Consider the following 24,666-nt stretch of genomic DNA (forward strand, 5'->3'; position numbering starts at 1 on the left):
AGAGGTTGCCACAGTCAAGCTCACGTGAAATCTGCAATCTACTTGGTGAGTCTAGAGTTAACACAGAGAGAGAATAAAACTATTTAAAGGAGACACAAAGTGTTTATTTCATTGAAGTTCAGGGAAATCAAACAATTTATATGAGTTGGTAAATCAATAAAGTTATTATAAAAGAGGGAGTTCTTGGAGTTTGTCCTTGGATTGGAGAAGCCTCATCAGAAAGACGTGAGGTTGACAGTGGGAATGGAGTTGGGGCATGGAAGTCAGAAGATCAACTCCATCATAAACAGTGACAAAATTCAAACTAATCAGTTATATATATTAAAGTAAAATTATGGCACAGTTTTATGCCAGTTTTTACAAAACAGAGAAAACAAACCATATGGCATTTAACATCTTCTGAAAGGCTTTGGGGCTTTTAGGAAAATGGTTGAACACCAGTGATCTAATCCAATGATTTCATTACATTCACGAAGAAACTGAGGCCCAGAGATGTTCACTGATATCTCTAAGGTCATGTGGTAGCTTTAGTGGCCAAGACAGGACTGCAACAGGATCTTTCTATTACATCATTACATTTCCTGAATTTAATTTTAGCATGAATATCTTCCCTTGACAAACATCACCAAATAGCAATTTGCTATCAACAAATAACAAGATCCTATTATTCTCATCCTGGTCTTACTGTGTCCAGCTCTAGCTGAGTTGTTAGTAAATAATGAAAATTTGTTCAAGATTTGGATAGGCCATTGTAAAGAAGAGTGCTTAGATGTGTATCAACAAACTCAGGGGGAAAATTGGATAAGAAAAGGTCAGTGTTTACACAACTGAGTATAGCTTTCACTGTTGACTGGACATCTGTTAAATCTAGAGCTTTGTATCCCAGAAAAATATTCAATTATCAAAAGGGCATTCACTCACCAGCTACACATTGTTAAGATTTTCTAATATTTAGAAGTCATAAAGGTTACCATACTTAAAAAGATATTATTGAATGTTACTGTTCCTTCACAGAAATTGATCCTCTTACTATTTATTCAAGTATTCATTCAGTTGAACTTGTGGAGGAGAACTGTACTGCAATATTTAAATGGCTTTTGTTAGGCACAGAGGGTATCAGCCCCCAATAGGCTGGGGAGCCCCACTGGCACAGTCTGAAAAATTATTCAGAATAAAGAGCCCAATTTTACATCCAGGACACCAGCCTCAAGCAGTTCTATTACCAACAAGTCTAAGTGCTCGTTGTTTAGTGAATTCAAGACATGGAAAAGTCTCATTTTAAACTTAACAACGACAAGAAAAAGTATTAAGAAACTGGTGAGGGGAGGGCAGGGACAAACCCTATGTCTGAAGCGTTAGGAACAGCCCAGTTTTCCTTCCTGACCTCAGGCACACGGTTGACTTTGGAGCCAACAATGACCGGCTGATATTTAGAGTGTCAAGTGCTACCTGGTTTCATGTCACTGAACACTTAACAAAGCACAGGAACAGAAAGGCTAACGTGTTGGGGGAAAGGCACATATCCAATTACGTTCTGAAATCTCCATCTTTCTCAAGCAAATGTAAATATTTAGATGCATCTGAATCATTCATTTTGAAAACCCAACAGAGCCTTTCCTGCGCAAGTGGGACACATTAGGGCAACAATAACTCCTGCTTTGTTCAACTGATCTTTAAGATTGAGCTGACCAAACTGCTCTTGCAGAAACCTCCCTTGCTTCCTTTCACCTAGAGAATTAAAATGTCCCTCTTGGTTACGGTGCCAGAGAACCACAGCAGAAGGGCTGGAGGAATCCTTGTAGAGGTGAAGAACCCAGAGCTGCAAAGTCAGATTTAAGTCTGATGATCATTTTCATATTGAACTAATCATCTGCCAATGACCAACTTCCCCTGTAACTATGGCTCATCATCACATTGCCACTAGCCCATTTAGCCTTCATGTGGTTACACATGTAGAATTAAAGGGCTCAGATTTTCTTCAATTGTATTGACACATTCACGTGTTCACTCATTTAATTTCTTACTCCCTCTTCCTTCCCTCATTTATCCACCCAACAAACTTTTATGAGTAAAACAGGCAGGCATGATGGTAACTGTTGGAGATGTGAAAGAAAACATATTTTACACAACAAGGTAGTACCTGTGCTTACCAGATGTGGAAACAGAGACGGTGGTGCAGGCTGAAATTTTGCCTGGGAGAGTTGAGAAGACTCCACTGGATCACTGACTTTGAGAAGTGGTGGCAAGAAAGAAAGGAATTAACCAGGAGGAAAAGGCATTCTAAGTAGGGGGAATGGTAAGTGTAGAGGAAAATTAGCACAGGTCTTGCTACGCTCAAGGAAGGGTGGAAAATTTCAATATGCCTGGGAAGTAGAACGCATAGGCAAGATTGAAAGGGAAGAGATAAAAAGTAACCAGGAAGTTGGAGGAAATAGACCAGTAATGTGGGTCACTGTCCAAATTGCTTCTCTACCTAGAGGTTGCTCAGCCCAATGTAAAATGGCTTCACCCCCCACCACTCCTCTGAAACTGTTTGCCAAGGTCACTGATGACTTTGTTATGACTGAATACATGTGTGATTTTCAGGCCTCATTTTTCTTATTATCTAGGCCAGTAATGTACCAAAGACTGGGCTGTGAGAATAGAGACCATGTTGGGTATAGGCAATGAGGGGAAACAGTAAAAACTTAAAAGTGTGTCATTTTTTATTACCATCCAATGCACCAGCAATTCCAAACAATGTAAGTATAAAATACTCCTTCCCCGAATCCTTTTGTTGATCTAAGTTCTATGCAATTGTTAGTTGCTGCTTCATTTTAATAATATATATTATTACTATACATGTATATTATAATATGGTATATTGTATGTATAAATGTGTACATGTGCAAAATTAAAATAAGCATGCTTTTATTAATTATCCTTTAACAAATATCATATTCAGGAGTCTGCAGCAGTTATACAGCTCACCTCAGACACATATGGACTCAGCTACATATATTTATTTCAGGGGTAAATCTTTAATGATTCAGAATCATTCAGGCTTGCTTTGGGCATGATTTTTGTCTCTAGCCATACGGTCTACATATTCCCATGTTTAATCAGTAGCTTCAAAATAAGCCAGACAACACAGGGATTGTAAAGACAAAGAAACAGAAATTGAGTTATTTTAATTCTGTCATTTTATGTTACCACATGTTAGGAGTTTTTATTTGTCTTTAAAATTGGGGACCACTTGGCTAGCTCACTTGGTAAAACATGCAACTCTGGATCTCAGTGTTGTGAGTTCCAGACCCACACTGGATGTAGAGATTACTTAAAAAAATATAAAATAAAATCTTTAAATAAATAAATAAATAAATTGAAAACAGCAAAACAGTGTGTGAACTTTGAGGTGTTACTTGCTTTGTAAGTACAAATTTTAATCCATATATGAAATAGTTTACTGAGGTGTTTGTTTTTAACTTCCTTCCTTCCTTCCTTCCTCCCTCCCTCCCTCCCTCCCTCTCTCTCTCTCTCTCTCTCTCTCTCTTTCTTTCTTTCTTTCTTTCTTTCTTTCTTTCTTTCTTTCTTTCTTTCTTTCTTTCTTTCTTTCTTTCTTTCTTTTTCTTTCTTTTTCTTTCTTCCTTCTTTCCTTCCTTCCTTCCTTCCTTTCTTTCTTTCTTTTTCTTTTTCTTCCTTCCTTCCTTCCTTCCTTCCTTCCTTTCTTTCTTCCTTCCTTTCTTTCTCTCTCTCTTTCTTTCTTTCTTTCTTTCTTTTTTCTTCCTTCCTTCCTTCCTTCCTTCCTTTCTTTCTTTTCTTTTTCTTTCTTCCTTCCTTCCTTCCTTCCTTTCTTTCTTTTCTTTCTTTTCCTTCCTTCCTTCCTTCCTTCCTTTCTTTCTTTCTTTTCTTTCTTTTCCTTCCTTCCTTCCTTCCTTCCTTTCTTTCTCTCTCTCTCTCTCTCTCTTTCTTTCTTTCTTTCTTTCTTTCTTTCTTTCTTTTTTCTTCCTTCCTTCCTTCCTTCCTTCCTTCCTTTCTTTCTTTTCTTTTTCTTTCTTTCTTCCTTCCTTCCTTCCTTTCTTTCTTTCTTTTCTTTCTTTTCCTTCCTTCCTTCCTTTCTCTCTCTCTCTCTCTCTTTCTTTCTTTCTTTCTTTCTTTCTTTCTTTCTTTCTTTCTTTCTTTCTTTCTTTCTTTCTTTCTTTCTTTCTTTCTTTCTTTTCTCTCTTCCTTCCTCCCTCCCTCCCTCCCTTCCTTTCTTCGTTTCTTTCTTAAGGCTCCCTGAGGAGCAGGGAGCCCGATGTGGGACTCCATCCCAGGACCCTGGGATCATGACCTGAGCCGAAGGCAGATGCTTAACTGACTGAGCCACCCAGGTGCCCCTATTTATTTATTTATTTATTTATTTATTTATTTATTTATAATTTTAACTTTGTTTTTGTTTCTGAGTTTGAATAGTACCTTTAAAATTAAAACGTATTCTTTTAAAATTGTGCTCATTTTAAACTTATCAAGAAAATAAAGATGATTATGATCTTACATGATGATGACTACAAATAATTTTGCCATATGAAACAGGGACTCTGCCCTGGTAAGTACACTGGATACTGATCCAAGGCAACAGTCAGCATTTGTGACCACGGCATCCTTCTTGAAAAACTCTTTTCTTTTTGGCCTCCATGATATATGCTCCCCCCAGTTTTTCTCCGACCTAGTTCTTTCTTCTGCAAGATTCTCTTCCTCTCATCCCATGAAACATCGTATTTCTCAGGTTCTGTCCCAGGTGTTCATCTCTTCTTAACCTATAAGGTTCCCTGAGCATCCTCTTTGGCTCCAGTAGCTTCAATTATCCACTGTATGCTGACAACTCCCAAATCCATTCCTTTGGCCTGAATCTCCTGAAATAGCTCGCTTTATCCAAGCCTCTGCTGAACATCTTTCCCTGAACATAACTTAGACATCTCCAATCCATTTCTCTGAAACTGAGCCCATTAGCTTCACCTGCTGCTTGGTGAAGTCTGGAAAACTAGGAGTTGTCCTTGATTTAGCCTTCTCCTGTTGCACCTCATGCCTACTCAATCACCAAGGTTGACAAATTTATCTCTCTTAAGTATCTCTTGGATCATCCACTTCTCTGCTTCCTCACCATCACCACCACTGCCTAGGCTGTCATCACCTCTCCCAGAAATAGCTCTGGCAGCCATCTTGTACATTGTAGATACAGAGCTATTTCCTAAGGGTAAATTGGATCATATCCCTAACTTCTCTTTATTTACAAGATCCCTTTGAGGGGATCTCACTGTCCCTTCAGAGTTTCATCTCCCAGCCACCATGATCCTGCTTAAGTATTTTATTTATTTATTTATTTTTTAAAGATTTTATTTATTTATTTGAGAGAGAGAATGAGAGAGAGAGAGCACGAGAGGGAAGAGGGTCAGAGGGAGAAGCAGACTCCCTGCTGAGCAGGAAGCCCGATGTGGGACTCGATCCCGGGACTCCAGGATCATGACCTGAGCCGAAGGCAGTCGCTTAACCAACTGAGCCACCCAGGCGCCCCCTACTTAAGTATTTTAATGTATTTCAAGTTATCTCCTACCTCCAAGCCACTGCTTATGATGTTTCCATCCTTGAAGTTCCAAGGAAAATACTATTTCCTCTGCAAAGCCTTATGACCAGTCAGGTTGGAATTAGATGCTTTCCTTCTGTGCTGTATCAGGGAAACAAGTAGTGACTGCAGTTTGTCTCTCCCGTTAGTTTTGAAAATAATTAGACTTTAAATTCCTTAAGAGCAGACACAAGACCAGTCTTATTCTTCGTTGTGTTTCTAGGAGCTTCCCCAATGATGTAATAGAGTGGGCACTAATAAATGTTCTGTTAAATGAATAAATATATGTATGAACCATTTTTCCCCTAATGAGAATTTCTTTATACTCTGGATCATGGCTGCTTTGTCTATGGCTTTACAGTGTCCATAGTTCCATTTTGACTTATTTCATTCCTAGAAAACTTTTCCTATGCTTTATTATTTATAGTCACATTAATGATTTATTTCAGAATATATTGTAGTATAAAAAATGATATATGCTAAATGAGTGCTGGCAGGTTTTTTTTTTTCACCCTCAGGGAGGAAATGTGGATGATAAATACATTGAAAATCCACCATGTGGGGATGGAATGCAAGGCTTCTGGCCAACTTTAGAATTGTCCTTTCACTTTTAAATCCATGTACCAACAGAGATGATCATTTTAAGTCTCTCTTGGTTGTGGGCTTCAAGGGAGAATGTTGTAGAGACAATCTTTTCTGATTTCAAATGAAGAGATACACAAAAACTACTGAAGTCAAGGCACTTCATCAAGAAAAAGGTGATGCTTTCATCACTGTAGGGGCCCAACTAAAGTCTAATGCCAAGGAAGAGGAAGAGAGGGGCTCGTTCTATTCCCCAGCCAGCACAACCTTCCCTTCACGTTTGTATCAACAGCAGTGGCTGCCTCCTGGTCTGGTGTTTACATAAAGATGAGAGGCAACTGGATACGCTGGCTCCATGCTGGTCCAAGGCAGAGCTGGAAGCAGCAGGTAACAAGCACCTGGACGGGTCTCCCCAAGGGCCATCAGGGGTTCTAATCAGCTCCTCTGAGCCGGCAGATTTTGAACAGTGGGTATGTTCCAAATGTGTCAGGGCATATTTTTCAAACATCACCGCAGATTCATTTGTTATGTCTTGCCTTTTTTTAGACCTTAACAATAAAGGGACATTTTTAACCAAGGAAGGGAAAGAGAAGCTAGTGCACATTGATGTTTTATGACATGCTAGGATCCACAGTGAGATTAACCTATTTCTTTGAGATCTTCGGGGCCCTATTATCTGTGACTCCTTGCTATTTTCCTCCCCATGACTGCAATTATATCTCCAGAGGGGGAGGATTCAAACTACACTTTCATGCTTATGTGCTCTGAATTCTGACATATTTCAAAGTGTGTACCTCAAGGTGGACTTTGAGAAAACACAGGGCTCTGTCCGCTGCTCCAGGTGTGTGTGTGTGTGTGTGTGTGTGTGTGTGTGTCCTACTTAGAATATATATATACCTCAAGCACAAGAACCTTATTTTTGCTTTATTACTCTCCACAGGACAGTAAATACTTGATATTTAAATTTTTGCACACACATGAGAAAGACAGAGATCTCTAATGTAGTTTGTGCATGTTTATTGGAGCCTGCATCTACCCTGGGAAGATATTTGCAGAACATTAAAATGGATTCCTTTGTCTTTCATTCATTTCCTACACAGTAGCCCGGGATATCTAAATTTCCTAGGGCTGCTATGACAGATCACCACAAACTTGGGGACTTCAAACAACAGTAACTGATTCTCTCATTGTTCTGGAGACCAGAAGTTTGAAATCAGTTTCACTGGGCCAAAATTAAGGTGTTAGCGGGGCCACCCTCCCTTCAGAGGCTCTAGGGAAGAATCTGTTCCTCCCTTCCTCCAGCTCCTGGTGGCTGCTCACATGCCTTGGTTTGTGGCAGCAGCATGCCTGTTTCTGACTCTATGGTCACATTGCCTTCTCTTCTTCTGCCTGTGTCAAATGTCCCCTCTGCTTCTCACCTATAAGAACTCTTGTGATTGTATTTCATACCTGTCTGGATCATCTGCAATAATCTTCTCATTTCCAAATCCTAAACTTCATCCCAAGAAGTTTCTGTAAGGAAGAGGAGAAGTTTCTGGGGATGGACTGGTAAAGGAGTACCCAGTTCCAGCAGCTGTTCATAAATAAAGGATTTTCATAAGGTGGGTGCTGATAAGTCAGAAATTGTCAGCAAATCCTGAAAACAAACAAACAAAATAGGTATCTACTTAAGAATTCAAGAGCAATTACATAAATTTGCAATGACCTAAACCAAAACTTTTTTGAGTTGAAATTTGCTTCAAGATGTGTTTAGGTTCAAATGGAATATCCCATTTTGGAAAGAGAAGAGAAGATTTAATCATACAAACAAACTGAAAAATAAAATAAAACATTTAAAAAATTTTAAAAAAGAAGCACCTGCATGGCCCAGTCAGTTGAATCTGATCTTGATCAGATTCTTGATCTGACTCTTGATCTCAGCTCAGGCTTGGACCTCAGGGTTGTGAGTTCAAGCCCCTCATTGGGCTCCACACTGGGCATGGAGCCTACTTAAAAAAAATAAAATAGAGCTGCCATCTTGCATCCCCACGTGTGTGCACCTAATCTCAGCTGGTCCGCCTGAGACCCCCTGAGCGCCCCCCACGCGGTCCCACTTCCACTCCAACAAGATGAAAGAAACTATCATGAACCAGGAGAAACTCGCCAAACTGCAAGCACAAGTGCACATTGGTGGGAAAGGAACTGCTCGCCGAAAGAAGAAGGTGATTCATAGAACGGCTACAGCAGATGATAAAAAACTTCAGTTCTCCTTAAAGAAGTTAGGGGTAAACAATATCTCTGGTATTGAAGAAGTGAATATGTTCACAAACCAAGGAACAGTGATCCATTTTAACAATCCCAAAGTTCAGGCATCACTGGCAGCGAACACTTTCACCATTACAGGCCATGCTGAGACAAAGTAGCTGACAGAAATGCTACCCAGTATCTTAAACCAACTTGGTGCAGACAGTCTGACTAGTTTAAGAAGACTGGCTGAAGCTCTGCCCAAACAATCTGTGGATGGAAAAGCACCACTTGCTACCGGAGAGGAGGATGATGATGAAGTTCCAGATCTTGTGGAGAATTTTGATGAAGCTTCCAAGAATGAAGCAAACTGAATTGAGTCAACTTCTGAAGAACATAAAACTTGAAGAAGTTACTGGGAGCTGCTATTTTATATTATGACTGCTTTTTAAAATTTTGTTCATGGATCTGATAAAATCTAGATCTCTAATATTTTTAAGCCCAAGCCCCTTGGACACTGCAGCTCTTTTCAGTTTTTGCTTATACACAATTCATTTTTGCAGCTAATTAAGCTGAAGAAGCCTGGGAATAAAGTTTGAAACAAGGTTAATAAAGTTCTTTGCCTAGGAAAAAAATAAAATAAAATAAAATAATCATATACACTGAAATAATAAGATCAATCAATGTCTATGAATAGACAGTTTTGTGAACATCTCTCTGTTGTTACACTGAGCCTAGGTGAAAAGAACTTGTCCTCATTCATGTGGAGTCCTGTGATGTCTGCAGTACCGACTCTATCAGTCATGCTCAGACTCCTGCTGTCTTCCTTACAGTAAGCCTTTAGAAGTTTATGTTACAATGAGAACACTTCCCCTTGAAGTAATAAATATTGTTTGAGCTCTTAAGGCTAATTAATTTTAGCTTCTAGCCTATTGCCTATAGTCTGCAGAGGGAAGGCAAACATTAAAATATAATCAAATTAAATTTAGTGATCAAAAGATTATTGTTCTATGCTCACACAAATTGAAAAATAAAAGTTGATATTGCTGAATGCTCATCAATATTTCTGATTCTTCTTCTAGGTACAGGATGCAACTATATTTCCTATACCTCTGAAGTTAAGCTGACCGAAGCTTTGTTTCATGTAATGTGAAGTGTTAGGTCTTTTAAAAGTCAGGGCTCAGCTCACCATGTTCTTTAGCTCTGCCATGGCAACCATTGACCTTTCCGGATAGTGAAGGTTCCACCACCCTGGGTCTCACAGTAAGCATCACCACAAACAAAGCCCTGTGCCAACTCAAGTCAGGCATGTAGCAAGAATATGAAATAAATTTTGTAGTTTTCAGTCACTGAGAGTCTAGGTTGTGTGATACTGCAATATAATTCAGCCTATCCAGTTGATACATCCAATGAAACTTGAATGGGCTTGGAATTGATGGTTAAGTACTTTTAGCGCACAGGAATGGTGGGAAATTTGAATTACTGCAAGATAAGCTCTATCTCTGAAAACACATACCAAAAACAAAAGAGAACTTAAGTGCACACAAAAACCTGTGCATCGATGTTTATCGCAGCTTTATTCATAATTGTTAAAACTTTGGAAACACCCAAGATGCCCTTCAATAGGTGACTGGATAAACAAATGGTGATACATACATACAACAGAATATTATTCAGTGATAAAAAGAAATGAGCTATCAAGCTGCAAAAAAGACATAAAGGAAACTGAATGCATATCGCTAAGTGAAAGAAGCCAATCCATAAAGGCTATATACTGTATGATTCCAATTTTTCGACATTCTGGGAAAGGCAAAACCATAGAGACAGTGAAGTGATTATTGGTTGCCAGGGCCTGGGGAGAAGAGGGGATGGAAGCAAAGGTGGATGAGAGGGGCAAAGGAGGAGAGGGAATGTTTAAGGCAGTGAAACTGGTCTGTATGTTACTATTATAGTGGGTTCATGTCATTATACATTTGTCAAAACCCATAGAAGGGTTTTTCATGAAAACTATGAAATGTAATTAATAATATATCAGTGTCAGTTCATCAGTTGTAAAAATGTATGGTACTAATGCAAGGTATCAATAATAAGGGAAACTAAGTGAGGGAGTGTGGTATGTTGGTATGGGGGAATGTTTGTACTTCCTGATCTATTCTATAAACCTGAAACTGCTTAGAAGATTAAGCAAGGGGAAAAAAAGAAAAATTAAGAATAATTTTACTGACTTAAATTCCAAAGAACCATTTAAATTATTATAAGTTGAATATGTAAGTGTTGGCAGGTTGAGGTTGGTCTGGTGGATTCAACTGTGGAACATTTGATGGGAAAGAAAAGCTATGAATCTGAATATTGTCCTGGCAGGATATGAAACAAAAATGAAATGAAATTCTTGGAGAAAAGAGAATAGATTTAGGTAAATTATGGATAATGAGAATGAAGAAAAAGTCTTTTAAAACAGTATGTGCCAGAAATGTGCCATCTTATGGACAGAAATAAAGCTGTAGCACAATGTTGCTTAAGCAGGTGACTCTGAAGGAATGTGGCTTTGAATAATTTGGTGATTAGAAATAGGATAAGTAGGAAGGATCCACTTCGAAAATGGAAGCACAAGGCTCTCTACAGACCCACTCTTCAGCAAAACAACATAAACTGATGATTTTTTTTTTTGGAAAAATACTCTGAAAATTTTCCCAAGGGCAGTGAGCAAATGAAGAAGACATTTGTGCAAGAAAATCTCTGTTAAATCTTGGTAAGAACAGTGAGAGTCTATGGCATTTGAGCCATGACCTGCGCCTTTTCCTCTGCCACAGTTTAGTGTGATGGAAACCCCCCCTCAAGTTCCGTGTGGCTTAGAAGATGAGGATCCTCTCCCCAGCTCCTTGTTTAAAGTATATCTCCTTGGAAGGGCCAGGTCACCAGCATTTCTAATCTCCTGCAATTCTCTGTGTTAGTTACAGAAGCAAAATTTCAGGCAAGTGCCAAAAGTCCAGCACCAGTCCTTGACTCTACACAATCCTTCCTCTACACAGCTTCCACTCTAAGGGAAGATAGTCTAGCCTCAGTGCGGCAGGCCAGCAATGGTTGGCTTTGGTTGCCCTAACCCTAGCTCGCTCATAGGGTAGGGGTTTCCCACCAGAAATGTTGACCCAAGAACACCAGACGCTTTCATCTCCACCCGTACCCTGCTTCTAAAGCAGGACTGTTAACGGAGAGAAGCAGTCCTCTATCTCTGCCCCAGTAATGGAACAATGGCTCAGAAATTTTGCCCAGGGGAAGAGGCAAGCCCTAAGCACAGAGAGTTCTGAATATCTCCCTTCCTTTAGAACAGAGTTGAAAAAGTTCAAGCCTAATGAGTTCTTAAAAACAATGAGGACCTTGGCGGTAGGCAATCTATGGGAGGCTGGTAGCTCCATGAGAACAAGAAGCTAAGCCATTGGCCAGCTATTTACCGTAGAGAGCCAGGGAAAGAGACGGCTAGGAAGAGCCCTCCTGGGAACACAACCAATCTCAAAGACTGGCCTCAAAAACTACTCTTGCAAAAGGACCCAAATTTAATTAGATCAGACAATGGAGCTACTGATGCCCCAGGGTATTGTCAAAAACAATAGAGCAAGGATCAGGCAATTAGTGGAGCCTAACAGCTGGGTGTGACACCAAAAGAAGCAGACAGTTTAACAGATCAGGGAAAGAGACAGAGAGCCCTACTCAAGCCATCATCCTAGGGTGCCGGCGTTGAAAGAAATTAAAGACTGCGATATATGCAAACACACCCCATGTTCGTGGACGGGATGAATTAATGTTGTTAGGATAACAGTTCTCCAAAAACTAATCTACAAATTCAATACAATCCAAATTCCACCAATCATTTTTGCAGAAATTGACAGTCTTACTCTAAAATTCGGATATATAAATTTACAAAACCAACAATAGCCAAAACGATCTTGAAAAAGAAGAACAAATTTGGGGAACTCATACTTCCTGGTTTCAAAAATGATTACAAAGCTATAGTAATCAAGATGGTGTGTTACTGCAGAGGAAAATCATACAAATCAATGGAACTATAGTCAATTAACTTTATACCGTAACAATGGTCATATGTGGCAATATCCAAACCAAATTTTAGTTAGTTGTCCATTTTCTTTTTGAAGAGTGACCACCACAGCAAAGATCATAGCACAATTATTCATAATAGCTAAAAATGAAAACAGCCCAAATGTCCATTAACTGATAGATAAGTAAAATGTGGCATACATAAAATGGGAAATTATTCAGCAATAAAAAATATTGATGTGCTGATACATGCAACAACATGGATAAACCTTGAAAACATTAAGCTAAGTGAAAGAAGCCATTCACAAAAGATCATATATGATTCCATTTATATGAAATGTCCAGGATATATAAAATCTACAGAGACAGAAACTAGATTTAGTAGCTATCTAACACAATGGGAAGAAATAGAGTTTTTTCTGGGGGTGAGGAAAATGTTTCTAGAGATTGTAGTGACTACGAATATACTCAAAATCATTAAATTGTATACTTCAAATCCGTGAATTATACAGTATTTGATTATACAGTATGTATCTATTATATTTTAGAAAGAGAGAGAGAGGGAGAGAGAGATTGAGAAAGCAATTTGAGAAATATAAATAGGATGCTCTGCCCTATATTCCTGCTTGAGTGAGTTCACTTGGTGATCAGAAGCAGCCTCTACGTACTATATGATCCCATTTACCTACTGCCATTAATGTCATCATTATTTTAGAAAGTTGCACTTTGACTAATGCAAGACCCTTGGCTTCTTGGAACCTTCCTCAGATTACTATCAGTTACAATTTGGAGCTAAAGAAAGTCCTGGAGTATAACTTTAGTATGATCACCTCATCTTTAAGACTCTTTTGCTAATCCTTGAGGCCATTTGGACATATAACAAGCATGATTTCAACTAAGACCTTATTTCTTCTCTTAGGGCTGGGAACAGGAAATGTAGTTTTTCTGAATAAAATGCAGTAATTAAAAATTAAAATGTTTATTACATTAATTTTATATCAGAATAAAAGGAAATTACATCTGTCTGTCCAGTTCCACACATGTGAGATGAATTTCTGCTTTCACATCTATTTAACACACTTTTATTCGGCACCTAACAAATCACTGAACGTATGTATTACTTTTCTAATACTCTTAAAACCTAGTGATTTCATCTTATAGCTAAGTTGCCACCATCAAAGCCCTTTGCTGAATGCATATTCATTTTAGCGGACTAGTTCATAAGTGGTGCTGGCTTCTTGCATTTCCACGGCACAGGGACCCAGACTTCCTTGAGAATCTGAAATAGCTTAATGCTAATTCAGCTCCTACCCTGGTAAGGGTCTTATCATCAAGGAGTTAGTCATACCACACTCCTCAAGACAGCACGTTCTGCCTGGGTTTGATTTTGGATAGTTCGGACAAATGTAGCCCTCTGGAACATAAACATATTCACGACTGGCAGGAGAGGCCATGAATTCTTGCCTCAGGCCTATCTCAGCACAGGGGTGTTTGGAAGGGCTGACAGTTTCTTTGCTAAAAGGCAAAACTTCTAAGATGCTCACTGCTATTTGTAGGAAGATGTGGTACAACAGGTAATTAGACTTTTCCTGGCAAAACCCCCAGTTTCCACTCTGCTTTCAAGAACCAGCTCCTCGAATCAGGAATTTCCTGGCAGGTCACATTTCTGTGAATTAGGGAAGGCAGAAGGGAGAATGCATAGTTGGAGCAGAAAGATCACGAGCTCTAGGGCTACAGATGGCTGAGGAGGCTGGCCATTCCTTCCAGAAAAATGGATGTGTCCCTGCCACATGAATTACTTTGTTCATGTCCCGGACTGGTGAGGGGAGGCAGCCTTTCATTTTTCTTGCGTGTGTATGGCAAAAAATGTATTTGTGTATTTCGTTCATTTTCTCACTAGGCATACATTTATTGAATTAACTGCTTTGTATCAGGATTTGGACTTGCTACCGAATGTAAGATTTAGAAGACACATTTCTTGCCTTCAGAAGGAATACAAGGTATGTTGGTAACGACCCTAATGACTGCAACAAGGGAGGTCCTCACAAAGCCTTATGGGATTACAGAGGGCTGAACAGGCTCTGCCTAGAGGAATCGTAGATGAAGGGCTTCTTTGAGGAGGTAATCTTCGTTAAGGTTAAGACAAGTGTAAGTTTACAAAGCTGGGAATGGGGACAAGAGGGCAAAGGAAGGAGGTATTTTAGGCAATGTTGTATGATTGAAGGCACTGATGCCAAGAAGGCAGATGTGCTCTGTAAACAGTGAATTCTTCTTTGGAAGGTATGAACATTGAATGCTCTGTGATGATGGGCAGAAAGGTGTTAGATGGTGGGAGAAGGAGCTAAAAATGGGAAAACGGAGGCAGGGCCAGAAGTCAGAAGGCACACCACCAGATGTAACAAGGCTGGCTGGCACACCAAATGGGGTGTTGACAGTCTTACAAGGATTTGCAGCTTGCTTATAAAAAGATTAGCTATAATGGCTGCCACAGCAACCCTTTTAGTCTTTAGAGAAAGCTGTGGTTTTCTAAGAAAACCATCTAACCGTTGTATCCTTATTTCATATTAATTAGCTAAGGGAAAATAAAATATTAGCATATTCACACTTCGGCTCTCCTCTGTGGTCCTGTTGGTGGTTTTTGAAAAATAGAGGCTATGACATCCACACGGGTTAGGCCACTTCCTTTTGCAGAAGTGATCTCACAGGGGAATGCTGTATCCACAAAAATGAGTAAAACAGACTGTCCAAAATGGTCATAAATTTTTCTCAAAGTTTAGAGCATCTACCAATGAAACTTGGTAAAAGCTAAACTGGAAAACAGAATTTGTCTAGGTATTTGTGTCACTGAAAAGGCTGCAAGACTGCTTGGCATGGTTCAAAAATCCTCTTGCTCTGATGCAGAAATACACTATTTTATTTATTTTTTTAAAGATTTTATTTGACAGAGAGACAGAGAGAGAGAGAGAGAGAGAGAGCACAAGTAGGAAGAGTGGCAGGCAGAGGGAGAGGGAGAAGCAGGCTCCCCCTGAGCAGGGAACCCGATGTGGGGCTCAATCCCAGGACCCTGGGATCATGACCCAAGCCGAAGGCAGACGCCTAACTGACTGAGCCACACAGGTGCCCCAGAAATACACTATTTTAAAGCCCAGGTTTATAGATTTACTCTTAGACACTCGGAGGAGCTCTTAAGTACAGCAGCGCTTCCTCAGGACTGACATTTATGAGATTTGGATTTTATTTCCAATTATTCTGTTAAAACTAAAGAGTACATTAATTATGGTTTTTTAGAGCGGGAGTCTTTAACTTACCGATGAAGATGGCATCCTTAAAAAGGCTGTAAATATTACTGTACCAACCACTGAGAGAAATGTAGTTCATGCTATATGATGCCAATAGATCCCTCCACCAACCCTTACAAGGTGCATGTTGGATGCTCCCTTAAGCTTCATGGAATAAACAAAAAAGTGACTTGCTTAGTAACATTTAAAAACCTGCTTTTTAAAAAAATATAACCAAATAGGTCACAGTTTAGTGATATCAGTAGTAGAAAAAAGTTCTGATTATTATTTAAGTCATTGGCCCTATGTTGTAGCCAAGAATTACTGACTAGTTCTCTTCTTAAAAATCCCTTGGGGCACCTGGCTGGCTCAGTTGGAAGAGCATGCAGACTCTTGATCTTGGGGTTGTGGAGTTCAAGCCCCAGGCTGGATGTAGAGATTAAGTAAACAAACTAAAAAGCAAACAAACAAAGAAAAAACCTCTTACTAGGCAATTACTCAGTACACTTATTATGCATTTTCACAATATAAATCAATAAACAAAACATGGCCGTGCTTCTTATTCTAATGATGGTGTCTATACATTATAGCAAAGTGTAAATTCAATATTTTAATGATGTAGAATAGCTGAATGTGTTTCCGCTACTTGGTTATTTTTTAGACAATGCTTATAAACTTGTTAGGACAGTAGCTGCAACATTTTCACTATTGTAGCAGACCTATTTTAGTGCCAGAAAATAGACACTCATTTTGGGAAAATGCCTTCCTCCTAAATTATCATTAATAATATATATGCAAAATAAAAGTTCCCAGGCCATTGGTTCACAAGAATTGGTTTTTTCCTTAATAAATTGGTCTCCATTACTTACTATATATTTTGCTTATCATTGTCAACTACTCATTACCTATACAAATACAGTATATATTTACATATGGATGTATGTGCACACATTATATACATTCAATTTTGGAAGATGACTGAAGACCTTTATTTATTTATTCATTCATTCACTTATTTATTTATTTAAATATTTATGTATTTTGAGAGAGAGAGAGAGAGAGAGAGAGAGAGAGAGAGAGAGAAATCAAGCGGGCACGGGGAGGGGCAAAGGGTGAGGGAGAGAATCTGGAGCAGAGTCCCGGCTGAGCACAGAGCCCCACAGGGGGCTCAATCCCATGACCCTGAGGATTATGACCTGAGCCAAAATCAAGAATTGGACACCTAACAGACTGAACCACCCAGGCGTCCTCACCTTTTTTAAATTTAAAATGAATATAACACTCACTGAAAATTGGATTAAAAAACCTAATAAAATCTTATCTTAAAACAAATGTTTATCAAATCTTTATTTCTTAACACTGTACAAATTCTTTCCCACTTTGAAAATCTACAGGGATCATTCAATTACACACCAAATAATAGAATCAAGGCAAGGTCGGCTGACTGTCTCTTTGAGCTATGCTTCAATTGCCCTGCCTCTAGATACATTAACTCATAGGCCACCTTCTTCTTCTTCGTTGTTCTTTTCGTTCCTTTTTTTTCTGAGAAGGGTAAAGCATCCCTGAAGACTTGCTATTTTCATGACCAGAGAGTTTTATATTTATGGAAAACCTAAACCAGAGAAAGCCCCCAAAATAACAGTCATTTGAAACCAAAGACAATGCATTTTTCTCATTTATTCAAATTCACTGCAGGAAGTAAACACTAAAAGATTAAAAAACAAAACAAAAAAATTCACACTGCAGTATGTACAGTTTCATGACATCACATGAAGAAATGAAATCTCTAATAAAAATGACAAATTATATTACTAAGCAGATCGCATCAAAATTGGTTGTGTAAACCCCAGAATTCATGAGTGGTAATGTGCCTGTATTCCAATATACTGGGATACACCTGGTATAACAGTACATTTCCAATGGGATTAAAAAATTCATGAAAGTAGTTGTGTGAACTCGTTATGTTGAAAAGTGGTTGACTTGATTTTAAAAAGTTTTAAGACCCTTGGATTCAAAGCACATTCTTTCACAAAGTTTAAACCACAGAAGTCATATCCAGAAATGGAATACTGTCATGTTGGGATGAACATCTGATCTGACTTGTTAAGACATTTTGCCAAATGCACAGATGCACAGGGTCCCCCATGCACTTTTCATGCAGCAGGTAATCACAACTTAAATAAAAGGTTTATTCTATACATTTGTCCAGACTTGCAACTGTATACATACATGCACAATTTTTAAACCTGTCTGATTATATTTACACTTATACATGGAATATACAGAAACCAAAGAGATTAAAAGGCTTTTCTGTTGCATTAGAACAATACAAAATATGTATTTTTCATTAAGGAAATCACTATTTACATCACCTTTAAAAACTGATTTTAACATCTTCATGTAACAAGTCAATATATATATATACATATTATATATATATATATATAAAATATATACTCTCACCAGTTTACTCTTCTGTAACATGTACCAGAGAATAAACAGGTAATGCTACCTTACTGATGTCAATGAGAGCTGCAGTACCCCTTTCACAAATGACTTCATTAGGAAGAAATTGTCTAGATATCTAAAATAGTCCTTGAAAATGTGTATATGTGCATCCTCATATCTACATATGCATAAACAAAGTGAATTTATGGATGTATGCCCTTTCTCACTGGTTCTTCTTTAAAATCACCCTAAACTCAAATTGGGGACATTCTCTAGTAAATCAGAACGTCATTCTTCTGGTCATGTTTATCTATGTATTATATATCCTCATTCCTTTAACTGTGAATGATGACAACAACAAAAACAACCAACCAACCGAAGAAACAAACAAAAATATAGCGATGCCGGTCCTTGATGTTCTTTTCCCTGACCTAAATTTCACTCCCTTGTGAAAGCCCATTTTCCCCTGACCAAAGGGGAATACCAACAATTTTTTTAGCATATCTCTAAGGCTCCAGACCTTTCATAATGGCAGGAAAAAAAATGACTTGCTTAAAAGCTATAGTGTAGACAAGATTGTCACAGAATCAATATGGGATGAAGTAGAATATATTCACTGGCCAGTGGGATTTTCACTTCAGAATAAGCGTATGCCTTCATCTCTCCATGATATAGCATAATATTCACTCCTGACTATTGTTTTATAATATATCCAGTAACTATTTACAAATCATTTCGAGAAAAAAATAATCATTTAGGGTTTTAGATCATATTAGGAAATAACGCCCATTTTTAATATAAAAATCTTAGAAACGACTTCAAGTAGAACAACTTCAAATAGATTTCCTTCTAATTAATAGTTGATTATATAACAATTTTTTGATAGGTCAGTTGCAAACCTGGCTCACTTTTAAAAACAAAAATATTATCTGGTGAATGAACTGTGGACTGTGAAAGCTGAACTTAAACATATGGACTTGTTTCAAGATCAAAACCTCATGTGGCTCAATAATAAGTTCTTCCAAGATAACATCAATGTTTACTTCTAATTGCAATTTTAAAATAATAGGTCCAATGGAGTGACCATGTACAACTCTGTCATGTATATGTGCCCTTTGTATTTTTCTGTTTAGTCAATCTGAGTTTAGTGCCTTTCTTGGGTTTGAAATAAATGTTTTCATTTTGTCAGCAATGTTCTTAGGACAATGATTTTAATGGAAACTAAGGATGTATTCAGGAGAAATTTCCAAACCATCCTGGAATCACCTGAGTTTGGTAAGTGGCCCTGTTATTCCATCCCTAAGGCTAATTAAGTAGATGTTACTCATTAGAACACATAAATAATCACAGATTTTCCTGAGATGTTGAGCCAGATATGAAAGTTGTCCCCTCCACCCAATTTTTTTTTTTTGTCATAAAAAGTATTCTGAACCCGATTTTCCAAAGACATAACGGCTATATATGAACTATAATATTGCAAATTTTGAGTTGATGTATAACTGTACTGGGGAAAATATAGGCATCAAATAGTTTTTTTTTTTACAATCCTGTGTTCTGAGAAAAGTCATAAGCAATGGTTCTCAAACTTCAGCATGCAGAAGAAACATCTAGGGAGTGTGTTTAGATGCAGATGGAAGATTCCCAGGTCCACTTAACAGAGATTCTTGATCTGTAGATCTGAGATGCTGCCTAGGAATCTGCTTTCTAAAACAAGTGCTCCAGATGATTCTAATGCATGTGGTCTGAGTCCAGCTTTTAAGAAACCCTGGTCATAAGACTCACAGGTACCACAGAAATGGTGAGAAGTAACTTTTACAAGAGATGGTGAAAATTGTCCAAAGGAAAGCCATTTTGCTTCTGTTAAAAACAACTTCTTAAATATTCAACTGTTCAGGAAACCACCTGAAGGTAAATGGTTAACTTTCCTAATTCTGTAAAAGGAGGAATATTAATTTAGTAAAGTAGCTAAAATACAAAAATGGAAATCTGCCTTTTTTTAAGGATCTATCAAACTTCCATCGATTGTAATCAATTTTTACTAAGTAGTACAAGGTTTAAAGAAATATATATTGAAAAGGAGTGGGGTGGGGGAAACACGTTGGGAACCACAAAACCCCTTCCAAGAGTTAAAAATAAATATTTTTTTTTAGCAAAAGTGAAAAATGTATGCATATTTTTTTTCTAATTTATTTTTGAATCAGATAATGAGAAGCGAATTAGGTTTCTTTTTAATCCTATAATTAACATTTAAAGAGTTATTTAACAATTTGGATTTAAAAACAAATGTGTTATGTAGGCTGACTTCTGAAAAGCAAAATAAAGTACCCTAATAAAGGCAGCAAAATGCATTAATCCACTGTGGATGGAGATTTACATTTTCATTTAAGCCTATTATCTGATTACAAAAGAATTTCATTCATAGGCTACTCACAGTTGTTGTCTGATGCCTACAGAGTGTTAAACAACCAATTGCTAGTTCGATAGTTTCCTCATGACCTCTAACGTAAAGCAAAAAGTAGTATGCATATTTAAACATCACCAGTAACCAAGACTTTTCAAAATGAAAAAAGTTTCAATTATATCATGCTTTGCTCAAATCATGCTCTTATTTATACAGATCTCAAGTTCCTACTAAGTATGTTTTAAAAAAGATCCAAAGCTGTATGGCAGGTACATTTTATTCTGATTCCTTTTTTATTGTTAGCACGTTTCCCAGAAGTCCATAAACTTCTCCATTTGCGCTGTGTGGGCGAGAGACGTTACTTCCCATATGGCTATTATAGGGGCTTCTTAGATTAAAGAAAGCGGCTTTCGTTTCTGCAGCAGGAAGTGACTCTTCCTTGATTGTGACCTGTGAGACACTTCCGGCAGAGGAGGGCTCCCTCCAAAGGTCCTTGTCCCGTGTTTCTCGACTGGTAACAGCATTGCCTCCTTTCTGAAGCATGTAATACAGTATTGGGTTAGTTTTGGTCAGCCTTGGACAGTCTTTTTCGTACTCATTCTTATCCGCATCTGTGATAACCCACTTAATGGGTCCTTTCTCACTGGTCACGGAACACCCATTCAAAAGCCCAGATTCTGGTCTAGACCCTGCACAGCCCAAGTGCTCAGAAAAAGGAGGACTCACGGGATCCTTTTCCACTCCTGGGTATGGAAATGTCCTGTTCTCCATGCAACCGCTGGGCTGAGTGGAACTGTACATCAGTCCATTTAAAGAAGAAATGTTGAATTCAGGTTTGCTACTGGTCACGTTATTTTTGTGTCCTTTCTTTTTACTCTCGACGACGGAGTTACTCCTGTGCTGGGACAAATCTCTTACACAGTTTTCTGAGAGAAGCAGCTGCTTCAGAACATTGAAGCTTTTGCTCTCTCTGGCCCAACTCCTATGTTCACTTTCGCTGGCTGAACCATGACTGGCAGGGTATTTAAATTCAAGATCATTTTTGCTAAATTTCAGCTCTTGCTGGTTAAGCAAGGACCCATACAGTCCTTCCGGAGCACTGTGACTGTTTGCAGCATCAACTATGTTATTTTTCATCTTTTTAAAAGGGCTTTCTAAAGGCTCAGTATAAAGCTTCCTTTTCTTAGGGACCATGCAAAGGTTCTTTGATTCTAGAACTGTCAGTTCACTGTTTCTGTGACTGTTGTCCAGATCATCCGCCAGGTAACTCTCTTGATTTTGTCTTAGCAGTCGACTCAACAGACCGTTCTTTGAGAAAGAAAAATCCTGAGGTGAAACGGGCTCCGATTTAAAGTCCTCGGACACTGGTAAGGCAGCTGTGCTTCTCGGCACGGGAGGTGCCATACCTAAGAATGGGGCACCCTTGGCATCATGGCTCAAGTGAACATTTGAATTGTGAATATGTAAGTCATCGCAAGGCTCAGATTTTATTTTTACCATCAGTATTTGTTCACTTAAAGCTCTATCTGTATGTTCCTGAGTACTTTCATCTCGTAAAGAAATCTTGTCTTTCTTTTCACTCTTCCCTTTGTTGGGGTTTCCCAGGAGCAGTTGGAGGACAGTGCGCCTTTCAAGCAGATTTTCTATTTCAGAACCAGAAAGTCCTGATTCAGGACCCGTTGCTTGACTGCTAAATGCCTTGTTTTCCTCCACTGCGTTTGCTTTATTTGTGAGCAGAGGACTATTTAATCTATCAACCATGCCTACAGGTCTATCTGTGTTGACACTTAGCAGCTGTTTGCTAGGTCTCTGCTCTTCTCCTGAGGGGGACGACTGCATTCCACACTGAGCTAAATTCTGTAACAGTTTACTGGCACTGAAAGTCGCAGAGTTTTGGGCGCCTTCGTTCTGGACTGGTTTCTCTCCTTGCGATTCCTTGCTCTTTGTAAGGTCCATCAAGTGGTTAGATGCAGTATTTGTGGGCTTTTCAGCCTGAGAGCCACAGGCATATGGTGGGGACTTCCATCTGATGACCACAGAGTGTTGGGAAAGATTGATGGGGGACTCTGCTTTTGTGGATCCAAGGAATGGAGGAGTGCTCACTGGGGTAGTCCTGTTTGTACTGGGGCTTTCTATTACAGAAGTCCTCGTGTAATTCTGGGTACTGAACTTGGTCACATCGCTGTGTACTTCCTGAGGACTATTGTTTCTTTCTACGTTTTCTTCATTCTTATGGCCAAGTAGCAATTGAAGAAGTGTTACTTTCTGGTGTGAATTTAGCTTAGAATTCCTTGAGGTATCTTGATCTTCTTTGATGTCTACAGTGGTGGGGACTTTGGGATCCCAGGTGTTTAGCAAGGACTGAGTTAAATTATCGAGAGAAACAGGCTGGTCAGGTTCTGGTTTCTCGATTCGATGTTTGCAAGACAAGTCTATGGGAACACAGTTGGAATAAGAACTTTCATCACCACTGCTATCATCTGTAAAACTAGGATTGTTATCTGAGTACTCATCGATAGTTGTGGGTGTACTACTATCCTCAAAAATGCTTCCTCTCTCACTATGATTATGTCCATTCATTGGCTTTGGTATGGTCTGGCTTTTAAGAAGATGTAAAAGCAAACTATTATTAGCAGCTTGTTTGATACTGTTTCTTTCCAGTGAGTTCTTACAGCTTGCATTTTTGGGGGAAGAAGGAACGACACCCATTGGATTCTGAAAGGTGGTATTTTTGCTTGCCATTAGTTTGCTTGACGGTGTTCTTGCCTGACCATTGAGATGGCTTGACATTCCTTTCGAGAGCTGGAAACTGCCAACATCCTTTTGGCCATTTTCTTGTAATCTGGCCATGGCAGCAAGTCTTTCGCTTGCCGCTTGATTTGCATTTTGTGTTTTTAAAGCATGTTCTCGAGAATACTGCTGCAGATGGGCTTCACTTGAAAGGAGTAATGCTAACTGGCTACAAGCGACACTAGGTTTGGGTGAAGTGGCCGGACTAGCCCTTTTTTCCACCATGCTTGCAACAGCCTGTAATCTGGCAGCGCACGACAAGGGTTCACTCATGACCTTTGTTCCACTTTGTCCAACATGATGTGGTGACTCTACGAACCTGTCTCTGATGAGGTTTTTAGTTATCTCAGGAAGATTGGTATCAGGCTTTTGATCTTTAGCTTTGCTTTTCTTCAACAGAGTTTTTAAGTGACTCGATGCAACGCCGTAGCACCTTAAATCTTTCTCCACTTTTAAGGAATCATGACTGAGTGCGTATCCTTGCTCCTTGAGGCTCTGCCTAATTTGTTGCGACAGAGCAACGGTCTGCAGCCTAGAGCTGAATGACTGAAGCAAAGAGGCCAGTAATGTGCTGTCTTGTTTGCCTTTAGGCACACTGTCAACCATGCCAGCTAGTAAAGCTTCCTTCTTCACGTTTAAATTTACGATGGAATCAGACAGCCTCTTCCGCTTCGCGGCATTCCAGTCCTCAGAAGACTGCAAGAGTCGGGCTTTTTTGAGATGCAGCATGCCAGATCCCTGATATGAATGTGTATTGAGAACTGGACCATTACTTTGACAGTTGGGAAATGCATTTCCAGAAATGTTAAAGTTCTGATCTTCTTCATTATGCCCAGCAGACTTTTTGTCAACGGCAGTACCTGATCCCTCTGCTGCCTGATGCATTAGTAATCCTTCTAGGTAAGTTAAAACAACAGAATCCTGGTGCACATCAGAGCCAAGCTCTTCTCCATGAGTCATGTTCAATAGAAGTGTTCACAAGGGCTTGGTTTCTATTCACGTTAAAGAATGGTTTTCTGTGGGTGAGTGAGATGTAACTTTAATAAGTAAGTGTCAGTTTATCACCTTCCATAGTAATCAGACGGAGATGTCCTGTTACATTCCAACCAGGATTTCCTCTGGCAACAACAAGATGAAAGACAGGCAAATTCCAAAGTAGTCTGACCACAGAGCTGATCAACTCCTATGCAAGATGAAGCAAAAGAATTCCTTAATACATAGGTCTGCAGCAGCAAGCAGATAGACTCCTTAGCGAATATACTGCTTCTCCTTCTTCATCTTTTGTTTCCAATTAAATGCAAATAGCAGTGTTC

At 38.9% G+C, this 24,666-nt stretch overlaps 2 protein-coding genes across 2 annotated transcripts in view; both read right to left on the minus strand.

Annotated features, from left to right (window-relative positions):
- Positions 1-5,572: 5,572 nt before the first annotated feature.
- The window catches only part of LOC113915784, a 108,559-nt gene continuing 89,465 nt past the window's right edge, over positions 5,573-24,666 (minus strand). Inside the window, exons 4-5 of the mRNA XM_027581696.2 lie at positions 7,613-7,799; positions 5,573-5,683 (exon numbers count right to left, since the gene is read on the minus strand). Coding sequence (XP_027437497.2) covers positions 7,790-7,799 — 10 coding nt within the window. The 3' untranslated portion in view covers positions 5,573-5,683; positions 7,613-7,789. The remainder of the gene's footprint in view (positions 5,684-7,612; positions 7,800-24,666) is intronic.
- Positions 17,372-24,666, minus strand: part of NRIP1 (nuclear receptor interacting protein 1) — a 40,949-nt gene continuing 33,654 nt past the window's right edge. Inside the window, exon 2 of the mRNA XM_027581694.2 lies at positions 17,372-24,665. Within this exon, the coding sequence (XP_027437495.2) occupies positions 20,840-24,313 (3,474 nt within the window). The 5' untranslated portion in view covers positions 24,314-24,665 and the 3' untranslated portion in view covers positions 17,372-20,839. The remainder of the gene's footprint in view (position 24,666) is intronic.

The sequence above is a fragment of the Zalophus californianus genome, chromosome 1 (assembly GCF_009762305.2).
Source record: "Zalophus californianus isolate mZalCal1 chromosome 1, mZalCal1.pri.v2, whole genome shotgun sequence".
Lineage (NCBI taxonomy): Eukaryota > Metazoa > Chordata > Mammalia > Carnivora > Otariidae > Zalophus > Zalophus californianus.